This window comes from Staurois parvus, unplaced genomic scaffold (assembly GCF_062004578.1).
Source record: "Staurois parvus isolate SC_StPar_1 unplaced genomic scaffold, SC_StPar_1.0 ptg000988l, whole genome shotgun sequence".
NCBI lineage: Eukaryota > Metazoa > Chordata > Amphibia > Anura > Ranidae > Staurois > Staurois parvus.
In genome coordinates, this window is record NW_028318784.1 from 6860706 (window position 1) to 6879335 (window position 18630).

The window sequence follows — 18630 nt, forward strand, 5'->3', positions numbered from 1 at the left end:
GAAGAAAAGTCCATATTGCAAAATCCAAGGTGGTGCCTTGAAAGGAAAGGACCTCGAGGCTGAATACAGAAAGGTACCTTGGGAATTTGATGTTTGGTGTGGCATTCTTGAGTTCACTTTACCTTCCAGCTTTATTGCTGTCTGACATGTTTTACCAGGGAAGTGAGAAAAATAATCTGCAACAGAGACACAGAGTGAGGGGAAATCACTCTAAGGAAACCCTAGATAACCGGAACAACAAGATATAGGTTCTAATCTTTCCCACTATATCTATGGACAAACTAACCTCTACAAGTACTGGGAGTTTGGTCACCAGATAAGGTCATCCCCTCCCCCCCACACCAGCTGCTTTTACGTTTTACTTAGCAAGGTGCAGATGATATTTTAGACCTATATGTCTCAAGATCCATCGATCATTGCCATTTCCTTCAATTAACAATTTAGAACAAAAAAAAAAAAAAAGCTTTTGCAGGACAAAGCTTTAATACCAGACAGTCATAATATAAAAGCTACTGTGCATTGGCAACAGCACTAATATTGAGTTTAGTCCTGAAACCTTTTTTGTAAAAAGAGCAAATTTATTTGAGAAATAATGTACTGTTATTTCTAAAGTAAAAAAAAAAAATAATAATAATACATGTTTAACTGCTTTGGAATCCAAACAATACTCCTGCTTAATTTGCGTTAAGTTAAACCTACAAACCTGTCCTTTTAATTACTGTTCGTGTCATCAAAAATATTCATCTATTCATACATACACAAATGTACATTTTTTTTTGCAAACAGGAAGTAGCCATAAATAAAACTTTATTCTTCAATTTCATTTACAAGCTACCAGGAGCCACGTTGTCAAACATGGCACCAGATAATTAAAATGGCTGCTGTCACAAAGAATAAACCCATACTCTAAGAAAGGGGAGAAAAAAAAAAAAAAAACAGCTGTTGATAAAATGAGGTTTTTGTAGGTAAAAGCTATGTAATACTGTCACAGAAAAGTGGCAAAGCGGTCTCGCCATCGATATTTTGGTTGCATTGTTTCTGTTTAAAATGGAAGCCGAGGGCCATGCGTTTCTCAGCTGGGTTTGCAGTCTGGCTAAAAGTCTGTACAGTCATTTTGTCTTTAGCAGTTTGTAACATAAAAAAGTTAAAAACTATAGCAGCAACAAAGCAAACCTTGTCACGGGAAGGCATGAGTTAAAAAAAAAAAAAACCTAAAAGAAAGTCTATACAATGTGCGTGAGAAGGTGCATAATTTATCTCCCGTCAGCTGGAGTTCGGCTAAGTGACAACATAATTCGGGAAAAACGTTCACACAGCTCGTGCGTGGAAAAGTTGGGTAGCTTTGGCAGGTCGTTGAAGCCTTTAATTTCCGTTGAACAATCCAGCAGTTTTGGCAGGAAGTCTGTAAGCCTTTCTTGCAAAGAGGCTGGAAATAGATGAAAATACATTGTCAGTTTAGATTTAAAAGACCTTTCTAGGAAAAATAATCAACAGTACGGTTTTGATGATTTAAAGGGCAATACCACACACAGACCAATGGGGTTGACAGCCTGTAACATTGTCCGGCTTTTCTCAATGCTAACATGGCACAGTATTGTATCTAGCCAAGTGTGGAGGGAATGTAGCCTTTTCAATTATTTTTTTTAAGTGCAGATATTTGATATAAAATTCCTGGTATGAACAATCTTATTAATTACTATTAACATTTTAGAACCCTAATGTTTGTGTATAATTAAGAACCTCCTGGAACAAAAATAAATTATATTGCAGTTCACCAGTCCTCCGAATGGTGGATGTATTAGTTTCTTTTAGCTGAAGTATATTTTTTGCAAGTACAGAAAAATACCTGTTGATCTTGCCAGAAATGCATTTCAAAATCTCATTTAGATCTCAAAAAACATTATTGGCCTTCCAAGCTAACTTCTTTAAACTACAGAACTCCTTTCCCTATGTTAAGGAGATGGAGAAGGGGTTCTCCAGCCTTGTCTTGGGGAGTCAATGTAGCTCCTCCAAAGATACAATATAATGAGTGTGCCTTGTCATTCAGACATGAAGTGTGTTACTGGCAGGATCATCCAGTGGGGAAAAAAAAAAATCTAATAACACATGTACAGACTGGTAAGTTGCAATGTATACAGTTTTATTCCTGGGGTTACAGAACCCCAACTCCAAGAAAGTTGGGGCGCTGTGTAAAATCTACATAAAAACAGAATGCAATTATTTGCAAAATTTCATAAAGCTATATTTTATTCACAATTAAAAAAAATATCAGATGTTTAAACTGAGAAAATTTACCATTTTAAGTAAAAAAAATAAATAAATAAATAAAAGCATTTAAAAATGTGAAATTAATGGCAGCAACACGTCTCAAAAAAGTTGGGACAAGGCCATGGTTACCATGGTGTAGCATCCCCACTTCTTTTAAGCACCACTCTGTAAATGTCTGGGAACTGAGGAGACCAGTTGCTGGAATTTTGGGAGAGGAATGTTGTCTCATTCTTGCCTAATAGAGGATTATAACTGCTGAACAGTTCTGGGTCTTTGTCATATTTTTGGTTTCAAGATGCAAACATTTTTATTTGGTGAAAGATCTGGACTGCAGGTCAGTTAACCACCCGGACTCTTTTCTGCTACGAAGCCATGCTGTTGTCATTAATGCAGTATGCGGTTTAGCATTGTCCTGCTAAAATATGCAAGGCATTCCCTGAAAAAATCACCAAGAAGGTAGCATTTGCTGCTTTAAAACCTGGACATACTGTATCTTTGAGGAGTGATGGTGCCTTTCTAGAAGTTCAAGCTGCCCATTCCATATGAACTAATGCACCTCCATACCATCAGAGATGCAGACTTGTGAAATGAGTAGCGATAACAAGCCGAAAGATCCCCCCCCCCCTTTAATCCAAAGTACACGGCACCCAATGATTGCCAAAAAGAATGGTAAATTTCAATTCGTTTGACCACAGAACAATTTTCCACCTGGCAAAGTCCATTTTAAATGAGCTATGGCCCAGAGAAGATGGCAGCTTTTATGCAGCATGTTCAGCCATGGATTTTTCTTTGCATGATGTACCTTTAAAGTGATATTTAAAAAAAATAAAATAAAAACACCTTGTCATACTTACCTGCTCTGCGCAATGGTTTAGCACAGAGCAGCCCTGATCCCCAACTTCTTTCATCCCCCCACCAGCGCTCTTAGCCCCTTCCCCCCCTTAGTGCCCCCAGAGCAAGTCGCAGGCTCTGGGGGCACTCGTGTGCTCGCTTCCGAACCCTGCTCTGTGCATGGTTCAGTCACAGATTCCTGTGAATGGATGATGCAGCTGTTCAGGTGGAGCCCCGCATTAGTCTCGCCAAAATTTAAAATGTGACAGTGGCTGCGGAGAAGAGGGAGTGCTGATGCATAATAACATGTTACAGCCTAAATACAGGTTTAAAGTGACGTGTTATGTATGGTGAATTTATGTTTTAAAGTGATTATAAATGCATTTTTTTTTAAACATGTTATACTTACCTCCTCCACTTCTCAGGCCCCCACTGGCTCTCCTGGCCCCTCCCCCCTGCCCCCACAGCAAGTGGCTTGCTAAAGGGGACCCAATCAGGCTTGTTCCCACGTTGCTGCCCTGCGTGTCAACTCCCTCACAGAGCCGTCTTCACATTGGCTCACTGGAAGCCAATGAGGGAGGAGAGTCCCCAGAGCATATTGCTGGATCATGACAGGGCTTAGGTAAGTATTAGGGTGGGTGGGAACTGCTGCACACAGAAGGTTTTTGGTTCTATGCATGAAGGTAAAAAAAAACCTTGAGCCTTTACAACCGCTTTATGCTTATGCAAAGGTAAATCAGCCTATACTCATTTAAAACCTAATTAAACCTTTGGTTAAAATCTGGTGAATACATTCCAGGTGCAAGAAAGGAAAAGTTGTTCAATGGCTTACAGTTTATTTTCTTTCAAAAGCAATCACAGCTTGAGTAGAAAAGTCTGCCCCCTGCCAGCACCTTCAGAGTGGAACCGTTGCTTTCTGTATGGAGTGGTGGACTCATTCCAGAGGTCTGATCCACCTCCTACTGTGTCAGACCTATAGCTCTACAAGCAGCAAAGCTCATGCTCCTCTCTGATTGGAGAGTTTTGGCTTTAATTCAGTAAGGAGTTTGTCAGACCTCTGCAGAGAGACCACTGCTTCCCTACAGAGAAGAAGGGTCCCGACTCTACAGTATTCTGGCAGGAGACTAGCTTTTCTGCTAAAGATGTGGCTGGGTTTTAAAGAAAAACAACTGCAAGACCATTGTGTTATGCACGTGGAATGTACTTAGCTCATTTAAACTAATGTTTAAATTGGGCTGTAAGGTATAATTTGGGAGGCAAGATACACGAGTAGCTCTCTATATATCACAAATTATTTGGTTGTGGGTACTTACACTCCATTTCTTGTCCCAAGTATGAACACCAGCGATTCCTCATATCTTCTACAGCAATGATGTCCTTTTCCTCCATTTCATCAATCAGCAGCATGGGCAAGCATGGTACAATAAGTTCATTCATCAAAGTCAGCCCATTACAGACTTCCTCTACATCTCCAGACTCAAACATGGCTGCTGCTTTCTCATTTAGTTTCTTCAAGACAAAAAAAAAAAGAGGTGAAACGAGGGGCCTCATTTATAATGAAATTCACTTTCAATCCATACCCTATTAAATTGTAAGCTCTTATGACCAGGGCTCACTTAATCCTCTTGTTTTTTATTGTATTGTAACTGTACTGTCAACAGTTGGAGCTATATAAATCCTGTATAATAATAATAATAATAATAATAATAATAATAATGTGTATAGCCACCTTTAAGTTGTCAACTCTAGAAAAAAAATCGCATTTTTAAAAAGTTAGGCTGAGCCAGTGTGGTTACCTCTAATGACTGCTACATAATATTCAGAGAACTGCTGGGGATGCTCAAATTATCAGTTGTAATGTGTTCCCCATACAGGCAGAGCTGTGATCATCTGGCTAGTGCTGCAGTGTCTTTCTGTCTTTTGCACTGAGTATAGTAGGTTGATCGCCCAGCATCTTCTACATTTTCCATTAAAAAAAAAATAAAAAAATGGTATTCTTTTCAATGAATAGGGAGGGTGAATGTCATGATCTACCATCATTCAAATAGAGCACGTTATGTCCATTGAAAGCAATACAAGATGTTTTATGAATAGAGGAGGTTCTGAATGAGTATCAAGCTAAACTCACTTTAAGAGGTGGAAAGACGCTGCAGCTCCGTCCAGTGAGTTGGGGAATGGATTACCACTGTTTTTAGCATTCCTAACAACCCTCTAGATATTAGGGCGCAACCATTAGGGGGTAACCACAATAAAAATCAACTTTTCCTTGAGTTCAGCTTTAAGTCTTCATCGAAAGCACTGGAGATTCCACTGCTGGCTATTTCCAAGTCTAAGCAAAGGCCAGGATCTGGATGAGGCTCAGGAAATGACTGGTTGCTTCAGCCTGAACAGCAAATTACTTCTGTCTACCTACAACTATTACTCAGATCCAGAAGCAGTTATCTGCTGAAACTCAGAAACGGATGAAAGTATTTTCCTTACAGACCAGAGATCTTTATGGGCAATATAGGTTAGGGCATAGTGCAGTGGGAATGGATATTCTTAGTAAAGCTGGACATGCACCTTACAATCTTATTACATAATCTTTCTACAGCTGCATCTAGGTAGACAGGCGCTTATATTACTGCCATAGATCTCAGAGACTGAAGAATCTTGTGTATTGTTCACTTTACACTTTGGGTTCAATATAAGACACAATGGGATATGAGAGCTGGCCTTGAAAGGAAATATTTTATCATAAAAAAATATATATATTTTTTTTTTAAGAATTGCCTTAACTCTCAGTGCAGTACACCAGGTGCTACATTCACAGAATAGAAAAAGCTCAAACATTTGCCCTGACTTACCAGCAAACACTCTCTGCGATAGTGTGATATGAGCTCCTCATCGTGTCCTCTGTATAGGCCTCTGGACAGCAGCTCTTTGTTATACTGGTAGCCAAAGATAAGGTAGAGCAATGCTTCAACATAGCTGAAATCAAAAAGACAACACCGTTCTAAACAGACTTGCTGATTGGCAATTACAAAACAAACGCAAGTCAAGGTAAATGTGTTTCATATTATATAAACATTGAATTAAAATGGTAAGAACAGAGAAGATGATGCAGGTTAGCAGGCAGGTTTCAGAAATTCTGGATGAATCAGGCACCTATCCAGAGCAGATTTGACTTATTCATTAAGGGATTTGCTATGCTATTCTCAGATTCAGAAATCATCTGCCTGCAAACATATGCTACATTCTGTATAGTCTTCCAATGCATTTACCATCAATGCACTTGAGACTTTTCGCATTGCACATCATTTATCACAGCTGGACTTCAGTGAACACAGATGCTGTGTAGGAGGAAAATGAAAATAAGGAGTATAAGAACCTCTGTTCTTCCCAGTTGTAATGTTTTGTGACTGTTGCATGTATGTTTAATGGAAAACAAAAAACAAATTGTCAAGGTACAAACACACAGCCACAAGAGGGTCATACAGCATACATCCGTGCATAGTTCTCTGCCAGGTAAGCAAGGTGCAGCGTACAACCCACTGTCAGCAGCCTGTCAAAGTAATCAAAAGGCTAAAATACACAGCAACTGTATGTTGATGTACACACATCTAAGTGCTACTTGGCCACAGGGATTTATGTAGTGCCCAAGCAAAGACTGCAGCTGTATGCAAGTGCTTCTTGAATGTGCACATACACCACAGTACAGCTGCTGTATATTTCAGCCTGTCATGTATTTTGACAGGCTGCTGCACCTGAAACTCCTGGGTGGAGAATTATTTCAGAATGTATGCTTTAAAGTTCACCTTTGGGAATATGTAGCGTGTTCCCATAGCTGCAGCCACCCCCCACCCCTCCCTCTGACAGATAATACGGGGAGAAATTTCCCTGTACTGTCAGATTTGAAAACAGCGTGGCCGTGCAGGGCTCCATCCACACGGCCGTGTCATTCATTCATAGACTTCTGTGAATTAATGAACTGCAAGTCCCAACAGCCTTAGCAGCTGTCAGCTTGTAGATTTCAATGAACTACCACATCACAATGGAGTGCCGCGGTAGTTCATTGAAGCTTCCTGTCAGAATATCTGCTTAACCGTACATCTTGTACGCAAGCAGATATTCTGACAGATCTGCAGGAGACCTGCATGGTATCAGTGATCTACTGATCGCAGGTGCAATGCATTCCAGGCTCCTTTGGACAAAAATAATAAAAATGCACATTTTTTTAAGTGCAAAAAAATTAGCATTTATTATTTTTGTCCAAAAGGTGAAGTTATCCTTTAAGATCCTCTTGCAGCCATGTGCACGTACCCTTAAACCTGTGAAGTGAGTGCAGCAAATTAGTCACAAACATTGGTATCTGCATTTTTTTTCTCTTAACATTCCTACACGCCTCCAGAGACCCCCAAACCGGGGATGCTTAATATTAAAACTGCAGATCAGTCCCTCCAACTATGTATCAATAATTGTACTGCAAAGTTTCCGGAGATATGCAGATGGGATGTCAGAACACTGACTCTGGAATGAAAAGCACAATTTTGCATATTGAATACCATGGGTTCAAGAACTGGCTATTATGACAGGCTTACTTCACAGGAAAACTTTCCTGAGATAGACATGGAGGCCGCCGTGTCTTAAATTTAATTCTGCAAATAGCTTTTATATAGCACATTGTAAAGCCTAAAAAATATCTGTTCTTAAAAACTGTGGGAAGTTAATCAGAAAGTGGTTAGACTAAATTAGACACCAAGTTAGAACAACTAACATCTAGAACTTCTTTATAAGTTTGAATCTTTTTATTGGTAAAACGAGTGCATTTGTAGATTTGAAAACCTGGAAAACAATCAGCCTCATTACGTACACAGGCTCCTTATTGTAGATGTCTTGTAGAAGAAATACACCCACCTTTTGTTCTGAAACAGCTCCAAACCAATTAAGATGTACATTGTGGTGTCCCGGAAACTCTTGTACTCCTTGTGCCAGCGCTACAAAGAAATCATACAGACATGGTTGTGATGTGCTATTATAACATTAAGGGTACTTCTATACCCAGTAAAGTGACTGGCCACAGGTGATACACAGATGAAACAAACTAGCCTGCATATGTTGTACCAGTCTTTTTGCAATCTTCTCTACATCCGTTCAAAGTGCTGAATTTATAAAGCTTGGCAGAGTTCAGAAAAAAAGGGGTGGAGAGCTGCAATTGCACACTGCAGATCTCCGTGAGCTGATTGGAGGGAAGAGAGACACCCTCCTCCACACAGCTCACAGGAACAGAGCTGAGGCTGTCAATCTGCTGGAGGTCCCTCCCTTGTCACCATTTTCTCTTGGTGCCATGAAAACTTGTCAGAAGTGATTCATGCTGATAGCGGAGGAACGAGGAAGCAAACAGAGATGACACTTAGTGCTCTTAATTGAGACAAGTACACACTATAGATATGCTTTGTTCATATTTCATGTCTGAGGTTTACAACTACTTTAAGTTGGAAGATAAAAAAAATAAATAAAAGTGGCAAGCAGGCAGGCAGTTTATTGCAGAACAGAGATGTAATGTCTCTCCTGCAATAAAACAAACTCACCTGCCTGATAATCCTTTTTAGCATGATCAGGAGTTACATCATTCCAATCTGGATTGCCAAAGTTCCCAAATCCAGAATAAGAGCAGGTGAAAATGCCAGTGTCAGAGAGGAGGTGACGTTAAGTCTGTTTTAAAGTTTTTTTGGTTTTTTTTTTTTAATTCTCCTTTTGCCCTCCCTCTCCTGTGCTCTACACTGGGATAGATGAGTAATAGTCATTCCTCTCTTCACCACTGTCTTCACACAGATTACACAGAAAGAGGGGGCCTGTCTGACCATGCCTGTCAGACTATGGCATTTACTGGGTAGGTGGTCAAACTCTGGAGCCTAGACTGCAAAATCATATTTAGACACATTGCACATCTGCTATTATTATTATAATACAGTATTTATAAAGCGCCAATAGTTCGCTCAGCGCTGTACATTACAAAATAGCAGGAAAGTGGATAAAAGACCATAAGAATGAAGCCCGCTAGCACAATAGACTAAACATCTATTTCCTTGCCTTTAATTGAGCTTTGAAAAAAAAAATCTGAGACCAGATGTTTTCCTTTTCTTCATTAGGAATAGCTGGATTGCACCGTGTGTGCTTCAAGCTGTGATCAATGCAGGTAATCGCTGGCTGTGGGGACAGACAAGGATAGCTGTGGCCACCTCTGACCTGTCATTGAAATGTAATGGGAATTGCAATTGCAGCTAGCCGCTCACAGGGGGCTAACACAGCTGTGGGAATCCTAGTCACCTGAAGCTTTAGACTAATGATAAATACACAGCACTCTTGTGAATCATATCACACAATAAATCCGTTAAGTGACAACTGCAGTTACTGCAGCAAACAAAGCTCTGGACTATGAACATTGTCCTGATAGGGAGTCCCTTCCTGTGCTCGACTCCTACTGAGAGCCTGCTTAAACATTTCCCCGTGGCTAAAACATTCGGTTTACAGTATAGTACTATATGTGCACCAGAACCAGATTTGCACAGAGTGCATAGCTTCTCACTCTTGGTCTGATTTCCAATGCATGTGGGGTTATGTGAGGTTAAGATAAACAGAATAAAGATAGGTAAATAAGCAGTATTTAAAAATACATTTTATGATTCTGTAATGAAAATATTAAGGTGATTTTCACATAGTTTCCCGCAGTTGTGGTTTAAATGACATACAGCTATAGCTAAATTTTCATGAAGCCCAGTGTTCTATTGACTTGTCCATATGACTCTCCCAACCCTTACTTCTCTCGAAATAAGGATTACATACAGAAAAAATGGCAGGTGAAGTTGTGAAGATTGCTTGGTAGCATTTTATAGAAAAACAAAAAACAAAGGATCCAAAATGAATTTTAAATCAAGTGTGACTTGTGGCTTCACAATGTACCAAAAAAAATAAAATCACCTACCCTGTATTCTTCCATATTAACCTCATCAGGTTTGATCATTTCAAGCTTCGCCTGAGCCACTTTCATAATGTTGCGGCAACTGGGAAAAAAAACAAAAAAGTTTTTTTTTCTTTTAACACTGTAGTTATTGCGCTTACAGTTAGATCCATATATATTTGGACACAAACGCAATTTTCACACTTTTGGCTCTCTATGCCACCAGAATTAAAACAAAACAATCCAAATGAATGTGAAGTGCAGACTTTCAGCTTTAATTCAAAAGGTTGAACATAAATATCAACCACAAATTTTAGGAGCTGCAACCATTTTTATACACAGTCCCTCCATTTACAGGGGCTCAAATGTAATTGTACAAATAAGTATATTATTATTATACTATAATCAAATAAAATGTTCATTTTTAATACTTTTGTTGAGAATCCTTTACTGGCAATGACTGCCTGAGGTCTGGAACCCATGGACATTACAAAAGACTGGGTTTCCTGCTTTGTGATGATTTGCCAGACTAACTACAGCTGTCTTCAGTTGTTTGTGGGTCTTTCTGCCTTTAGTTTTGCCTTCAGCAAGTGAAATGCATGTTCAACTGGGTTGTGCTTTGGATCATAAGCTGTTCCAAACCTTCTCCACACTATTTTCTTCCCGTCATTCTGGTATAGATTAATCTTAGTTTCATCCATTCAAAGAATGCTTTTCCAGAACTGGTCTGGTTTTTTTAGTTGTTTTTTGGCAAAGTCTAATCTGGCTTTTCTATTCTTCAGGCTTATGAATGGTTTGCACCTTGTGGTGAACCCTCTGTATTTGCTCTTGTGAAGTCTTCTCGATTGTAGACTTTGACAATGATACGTCCACCTCCTGGAGAGTGTCCTTCATTTGTCTGGATGTTGTGAATAGGTTTTTCTTTACCATAGAGAGGATCCTGTGATCATTCACCACTGTTGTCTTCCGTGGACGTCCATGCCTTTTTATGTTGCTGAGCTCACTAGTGTGTACTTCTTTCCTCAGAATGTACAAAACTGTTGATATGGCCACTCATAATGTTGCTGCTATCTCTCTGATGGATTTGTTTAGTTTTTGAAGCTTTACAATGGCCTGTTTCACTTGAACACATGATGTAGGTTCACAGCAGTAGATTCCAAATGCAAATACTACACTTAGAACTAACTCCAGACCTATTACCTGCTTAACTGATGAAGAAATAATGGAGTAGCCCACACCTGGCCATGAAACCGCTTTTGATTTAATTAACCAGTTACTTTTAGTCCCTTGAAAAAGGGGGGATGGCTACTCTTAAGAGCTGAAATTCCTAAACCCTCCAATTTGGATGTGCATACCCTCAAATTAAACCTGAGAGTGTGCCCTTTTAGCCCATATTCATTATAGAACTATAGCTTGAATATGTTTTGGTAAATACCAGAAAAAACTAAAAATTGTGCCCGTGTCCAAATATATATGGACCCAACTGTATTACCTGTCTGTAAATACCTAAAGGAACCATTTATAACCGAGAATGGATACTGTAACCTACCATCTGCAGTTTTATTACCCAATAACGCAGCTTACATTTGTAGCCAATTCATAAACTGCCAACCGAAATATAAGCTTGTAGCAGCCCATGGAGAGAACTCTGTTCATAGAGCACAGGTTCACTTTTATAGGGCCAGTTCACACTAGCAATGCGCGCATTCCCATGCGGTGCGTTTTGACCGCCCAATCTTTTGAACGGGCTGCAAAACGCCATGGACCGTGCAAATAGTACTTGCACTACTTTTAATACTGCCCTGCACCAAACTGCATGGTGGCACAAGGTGATCTGGTGACTGTAACCACAATGGCATTAACAATACATTGGCACCTGAATGCAGATTGCAAGGGCAGTGCATCATGTCCTGGTGTGAACTGGTCCAACTAGCTTGCCTGCCAAATAATTTTTAATAGCAATCCGGAAACCCCCTCTGCCAGGTCTGAGATAGACTTCCCTGCAACTAAAGTATACTTGTAATGACAGAAATACAGAAGTTTCCACTGCTGACTCATTGTGAAGGTGCATTTTGCAGGGCTATCTATATATTTGCTTTACTGCTTAGTGGGTCACCTGACTGTTAGCTGATATGTACATACTTGTTTCAGGTCAATGACAACAGAAATGTCAGGCTACAAGGCCCACAGAGAGGTTTGTTCAATGTTAATTGATAGTCTTTTTTTTTAGCAGTCCAAAAAGAATACTTGTTTTCATTGCTGAGTCAGAATATAGGACAGGCCCTGTGGGAGCCTTAAACAACACAGAACTGACACCTCTTAACTGAGAGGCAGCATCTTTACCAAATTATTTATTCTGTAGACTGTAGATTTCTTAAAACAGAACTACAGTCAAAAATAAAAAGAATAAACATTCACTTTCAATGCAGAACTCTCGACAGCGCGGTACTTCTTTTCTGCCACAAGATGTCCTCTGTCTAATGGCCAACTTCATTCAACATATTTCCTCTAAGTATAGGTTGTTCTGGACCTGTTACTGGATGGTGAAAGGAGTAGCAGCACAGTGATGAGCTCATCAGCATGCAACCTGATAGCACATTACAAAAAAAAAAAAAGTGGGCACCTGCAGGATAATGTCATAATATACTAGTACATACTAGCACATTATGACAGATTTACCTTAAAACAAAGCTCTCCAGCGGCACACTGTCACCGCTGCCAGGGCTTCCATCTTCACCCGGTCTTCCTTCCAGGTTTGTGGGTTGTGACCATTTGAATGGCAGAGCTACAATGCATGCCATCCACTGAAGGCCCAGTGCACGTGTGCCAGTGATGTCACCTACTGCTGCTAAATAAATATCAACTAAACGGTGCATGTTTAGGAGATATATACTGTACCTACAGGTAAGCCTTATTGTAGGTTTACCTGTAGGTATAAATAAAAAAAAAAAAAAACGGAGTTTACTACCACTTTAATTGGCTCCTTCTGTTTTATCTTCCTGTCATACTTCAGCCCTGCTGAACAAGGACCAAGGAGGCTGACATCGCTTGCATTTTAAAAAATACATTTATGTATTAATGATTATAGAGTTGTATTCAGTTAACGCAGTATTAAACCAAAATACAAACATTATATTGCAGATTACTAATTCTTACATGAAGTAGCTGCATTGGTTTTCTTTAGGCTTTCCTTTATTTTCTTCTGTTTATTCAGCCAGTAAATATGTTGTTTTTCAAAAGAACAAGCTATCCTGCAGATGTAGCAGTTAGAAGGTTGGGACAGACCATTTACCACTGACAGGGGTGCTTACAATGGTCTTTCTTTATGTAAAATCTTTATCCCAAAAGGAACTAAATTGTTGTTGTAACTGCTTATGAAGTGTGAGCTGCAGTTCAGCTTTAATTTGTTAGTGTACCCAAATCTGCTAGTACATCTAATGCCTAGTATACGTGGCAAGTTTTTTTTTTTTGTTCAAGCGACTGGGCTGAACAAATAAAAAAAACGGATGAGGTCTCTTTACTAATTATGTGATGTTAGTACAGCAATGTCCCTGCAGTGCTATTGTTTCTTACAGGTGGACTGCCCTCACCAGAACACACCGGTCAGTGCTTGCAGCTATGGCTGAAAGCGCCATCAGCTGCTGGTTTTCCAGCAAGCCTGTTAAACAAAAGCCAGTCATGAGATTGGCTTCTGCCAGACAAGCACCTCACACAGGCCGAATGTCAGATAGTTTCTACTGTATAAGCGGATTTTGGCTGATACTTGGCCCGTGTGTGTGTGTGAGGCTTTACACTCTCCCCAGAATAACAATTCTGCCATCCAAAAATACCCTTGTGCCCTGTCATCCAGAGTGGAGACACTCTAATATAGAGGGTGTGTTACTGGCCAGATCACCAGGTTAACAAAGCCTTAAAAAGGAAAACTAATGCAGCCACTCCATGCAATGTTTGGTAAGCCGCAATACAATTTTGGATTTGGGTTTAAGACTTCTTTAGGGCCAGTTCACACCACAAACACACTCCGGATGAGTTTTGCTGTGTTCCAATACAGTTCTGTGCAGAACAAATGCAGCACATTCTACTTTTTTTCTTCACCAGAAACTGACTGGAACTGACTGCACTAGTGTGAACTAGGGCTATTAGAATAAATGGAAAACACTGTGCAAACACACTCGACTGCATCTGGTGTGAACTAGCCCTTAAGTATTATATCTGTACAGAGCTCAGCTTCAAAGTGGAACTAAACCCTCCTCATCACTGAGGATAGTGCCAATATACCCTCAATTTAGATCTACAGTTGCCATGGTGCTATACACTCGAGCAGTTAGGATACCAGCCATTTCAAGGCTTAAAGATTCAGTTGTCAGCAGACATAAGCGCAATGGCAACTGTGATGACCAAAATGTATTGCCTTGAATCTAGTGCTAGTGGTTAGAACAAAAATAGCACTGCAGAAATCTGTCATGTTTGATTAAAGATTTACTAACATTTCAGAACATTTCTATTGAGAAACAGTAAAATGTAAAGTTTATTTTCGGTTTAGGTAGCTTTCCTCTTTGAAGGCAACCTATCATGAGACAAATACGGAAGCTGCCACTGCTACTTAACTCTCTGAAAATGCGGATTCCCAGGATGTCATGCTGAGGCTAAGGCTTTACTAGAGTTACTGATTTAGAAAATAAATGGAAAGCGCAAATTCTGACATTACTCCAATTACTCTACAATTCACTTATGGCACATATGTTCAGGTCTGTGATTTGAAAAAGGACCTGAAAGCAGGCATAGCCTTTTTCTTTAATGACAGATTTACTTCAGTTGAATTCTGAAAAAGTGCCAACGCACAGGCTCGTCATATTACCGTTCATCAAAACTCAGGTTGCGATCAGCAAACTGCTCTAGCAGGGTCCTCTCAATGATTTTCTTTGGCGCCTGGCTCTGGATGAAGTAAACAACCGCATGCTGTAGCCGATAATCGGTCTCTGGAGGGGGATCCTCTTGTGCTAGTTTCAATAACCGTGCATACTCTGTTTTGATGGCCTGAGAGAAAGAAAAAAAAAAGAGCAAAGCCACATTTGTCACATTAAAGCTGCAATCCTACAAAGAGAACAACACCACATTGAATAAATGGAAACAAAGTAATTTTAAAATTTAAAAAAAGTCCTAAAAAAGATACTACGTTGTTAACTATGGTATGTAACTGGAGATGTAAATTATTAGTGGACTACTGAAAGGCATTAGAAGCCTCTGGTCTATTTAGCCACTGTCAGCCACTGAAAATGAAACGCAAACCAGATTTTAAATGACAAATTAAAGCTATGCTAATAGTCTTCCTGGGATGACTACATTTACTGCAAGTACAAAAATCCTGTATTATCTCTCATCCATTGAGGGACACTGGAAGCTTTAAACTTCAGGATATCCAAAAGCAATCCATCTGAGGGGTGGCAAACACGCTATGAGGGTGAAAAAAAGAACAAACTGGTGACTAGCCTGCATCTCAAAGAGTTGCCTGAAGGACCAAGCACCCAAAGCTGGCATCAGAAGAGGCAGAAACCTCCACCTGGTAGAATGTGTGAATACAGAGTGTGAAAATACAACTGGGTGTCAGCCTTGTAAATGGGGTAAACCAATGCTTCATGCACTCGCAAATCTTCTAGAATGCACGTTCACAGGAAAAGGGTAGAAGTCAATCTATGGATGATGGAGTGTGAGTTAACTAGAGATGGAGGAGCGAGTAGCTGCTGCACCCTACTGGAAATCAGTCTCTCTTAAGGAAGCAGTGGTTGAGAGATTGACCCTCACAGCCAAACATCTAGACAGCAGAGGAAAATTTCCTTTTGGTTAACGGGATCTAGACAGAGGGGACAGAAGAATATCTAGGTTGAGGTGAAAGGCAGAAGCTACCTTAGGAAAGGAGGAAGTGCTGTGCCTCGACATCAACTGTTTTTTATCTAAATCCAGAAAGGGTTCCTTGCTAGATAGGGCCACGGTTCAATAATACTTCTCGCAGAGGTTATGGCTAGAAGAAAAATCACCTTGTGGGTGAGAGTAGAGAGGAATGTAGTATTTCTAATGGGTTCAAGTTGCAGTTTAAGTGCAGAGAGATCAAGATTCACATCCCATGGAGTCACAGGGGAACGGATGGGGGAACTACATGGAGACCCCCTATACAAAGCTTCTAAGTGTTGAAGTGTTCTCTGGAACAAGATAGAAAGAGTAGAATCCAGACCTTTGATAGAGATGGCCAAACTCTCCACTAGACCCAACTACAGGAAGGAGAGATTTCATCCTAGGAAGAAACTCCAAGGGTGGAATCCCAGAGACTTACACCAAGTGAAGTATGCCCTTCATGTCCGATAACAGACTTTGAAGAAGTATCCTATTTATTTAGCATTTATAATCAAAGGAATCACAGATTCAGAGATGCCCCTGCCACTCAGAACCTGGGCTTCAACAGCCATGCCATTAAAGCCAGTGACTGTGAAGCAGAATGGTAAATCAAGCCTTGAGACAAAAGATCAAGGTAACCTGGTTTTGCTCATGGAATCTGATCAGGTTGACATGCACATCCACCTGGCCCAGTACCAAGTAATAAGGATTTGCAGATGGCCCTCCATCTTGATCTTGGGAAGCAGACAAGTTTCAGGGGACGACAGGCATATATCACAGTGTACTAATCTGAGGGAGCCACCATAGCATCCACTGCTTCTTCCAGAAGATCCTTGTATCTGGAGACAAACATATCCAGTTTTATGTTGAATTGGGAAGCCAGAAGGACCACATCCAATGTTTCCCATCTGCGACACAGGTCAAGGTAAACCACTGGGTTTAAGGGCCAAGTCTGTCTGCCAATTGTCTATGCCTGTGATGTACAAGCCTGAATTGTGAAGGACAGAATCTGATATACCTTGGATGACTTTCCAGCAGGATGGTCCAAAGTTGCAGAAAACAGCAAAGATCACCCGAAGCTCCAGGGCGTTCATCAGGAGGCAAGAGAACTCCAATGAGCCAGGATTAAACAGTGGAAACAGGGTTCTAGAAAGGGCTTTCAACCACTTATATGCTGGGTCCTTAAAGAGAATAGCATCTTCTACTGGAATAGTAACCGCCAGATCTACAGTGGGAATACAACACTTTTTTAAATCACTTTTTAAGTGATTGAGGGGAAATAAACAGTTTATTATGGAGTTTTTCAAACTCTGTATAGAGATAGTTGGAATAACTGGTGCAAAGACAGGAAACAGCTCTGGCAGAAGCAACAGATTGATCCTCTAGTTTTAGAGTGGTGCACACTGCATTAGAAGAGCCAAAATGTACTCCTAATTTTGGAGTAATAGGGATACACTGAATCTCCTCAGGGTCAAGGTCATCAGACAGAGACTGGAGTGACTCAGAAATGGACAAAGTCTCTGCAGTTGATGGCTCAAAAGCTAAGGCAGAGGTAAACCAGATATAGGAACTGAGAAAGAAGACACCAGAGAAGGCTTGTAGCCTTGAAGGTCAAAGTCCACAGTGTCTATAATTAGACATGTTGCAAATGTGTGGCAATAAAATAACATAAGGCTCAGGGTAAAAGGAAGTTACTCATGAAACCCAAACAGTTGGTAGCGGATGGTGAGTTAAATGGTCAGGGGTGACAAAAATCACTGTGGCAGGCATCAATAGATTGAAGTTCCATATGGCTCCCCTGCAAGAAGAAACAGCAATGAGAGATGCTTCCTGAATGCTGTATGGTGGATAAATAGAACAACACTCCACCCAGGCAAATTATATCAGCGCTCAGTCCCCTTGCACAGTGGAAACCAGCAGGAATGGAAAATTTAAAGGTGGCCAGTGACCTATGCAGATGAGGCAGTTCCTGATACTTGGACCAACTGGCCTTACAAAGTGACTGTTGAGACAGGGCAAGTGCTGAAGCAATGACATGGACTCTGAATTTGGAAAGCTCTTCACAGCTAACTTTTACCAGAACAGAGTCTGGAAAGCACCCCATGTGAACCAGTGCCAGAAAATCACTTCTAGGATATCCTTGCAACATCCAAACCTGTGAGGTCCAGCCGCAGCAATCCAAAGGCCAGGTCAGATGACTGCAGTCGGAGAGACAAGTTCTAGCATCAATGTAGAGAAGAGTTTAAATTGAAGATAAAAAGAAAAAACAAACCGTAACAAAATGTTCTTGCAAAAATGGGTTAGTCTTTTCTGCATTGTTCTAGCACAACAGCAAAAAACAGAGGCATGCTGGTAGTAGATGGGAATTATCCTGAGATGGCCTACACGGTTTTGTTTACCAGTGTCCATTCCTCCTGTAGGCAGTAGTATAACCTGGAAGACTTCCCATGTCCTTCAATGGGTGAAAAACACTTTTTTTAGGCATGCATCAAGATGCTTGTAAACACACCACGACACATCACTGTGCGCTGGTGTGCATTATAATTTTCCGCAAATCAATATAAAAGACACATTCAAAAACAGAAATGTAATTTTTACTATCCTATAGTTCCAATTTAGTAAAGCTAGGCCACCAACAAAACGCAAAATGAAACTCCAGTTTGAGAATACAAAAAATCCCCACCATACCCCACCCTCAGTGA

The 18630-nt window shown here is 40.4% G+C and overlaps 1 protein-coding gene across 3 annotated transcripts in view; it reads right to left on the reverse strand.

The window, feature by feature from the left end:
* Positions 1-790: 790 nt before the first annotated feature.
* USP25 (ubiquitin specific peptidase 25) overlaps positions 791-18630 on the reverse strand; it is a 184841-nt gene continuing 167001 nt past the window's right edge. For all 3 annotated transcript variants that reach the window (XM_089657388.1, XM_089657387.1, XM_089657386.1), the window contains 6 exons: positions 14898-15076; positions 10064-10142; positions 7996-8075; positions 5946-6069; positions 4413-4608; positions 791-1426 (listed from right to left, as the gene is read on the reverse strand). In XM_089657388.1, coding sequence (XP_089513514.1) covers positions 1254-1426; positions 4413-4608; positions 5946-6069; positions 7996-8075; positions 10064-10142; positions 14898-15076 — 831 coding nt within the window. In that variant the 3' untranslated portion in view covers positions 791-1253. The remainder of the gene's footprint in view (positions 1427-4412; positions 4609-5945; positions 6070-7995; positions 8076-10063; positions 10143-14897; positions 15077-18630) is intronic.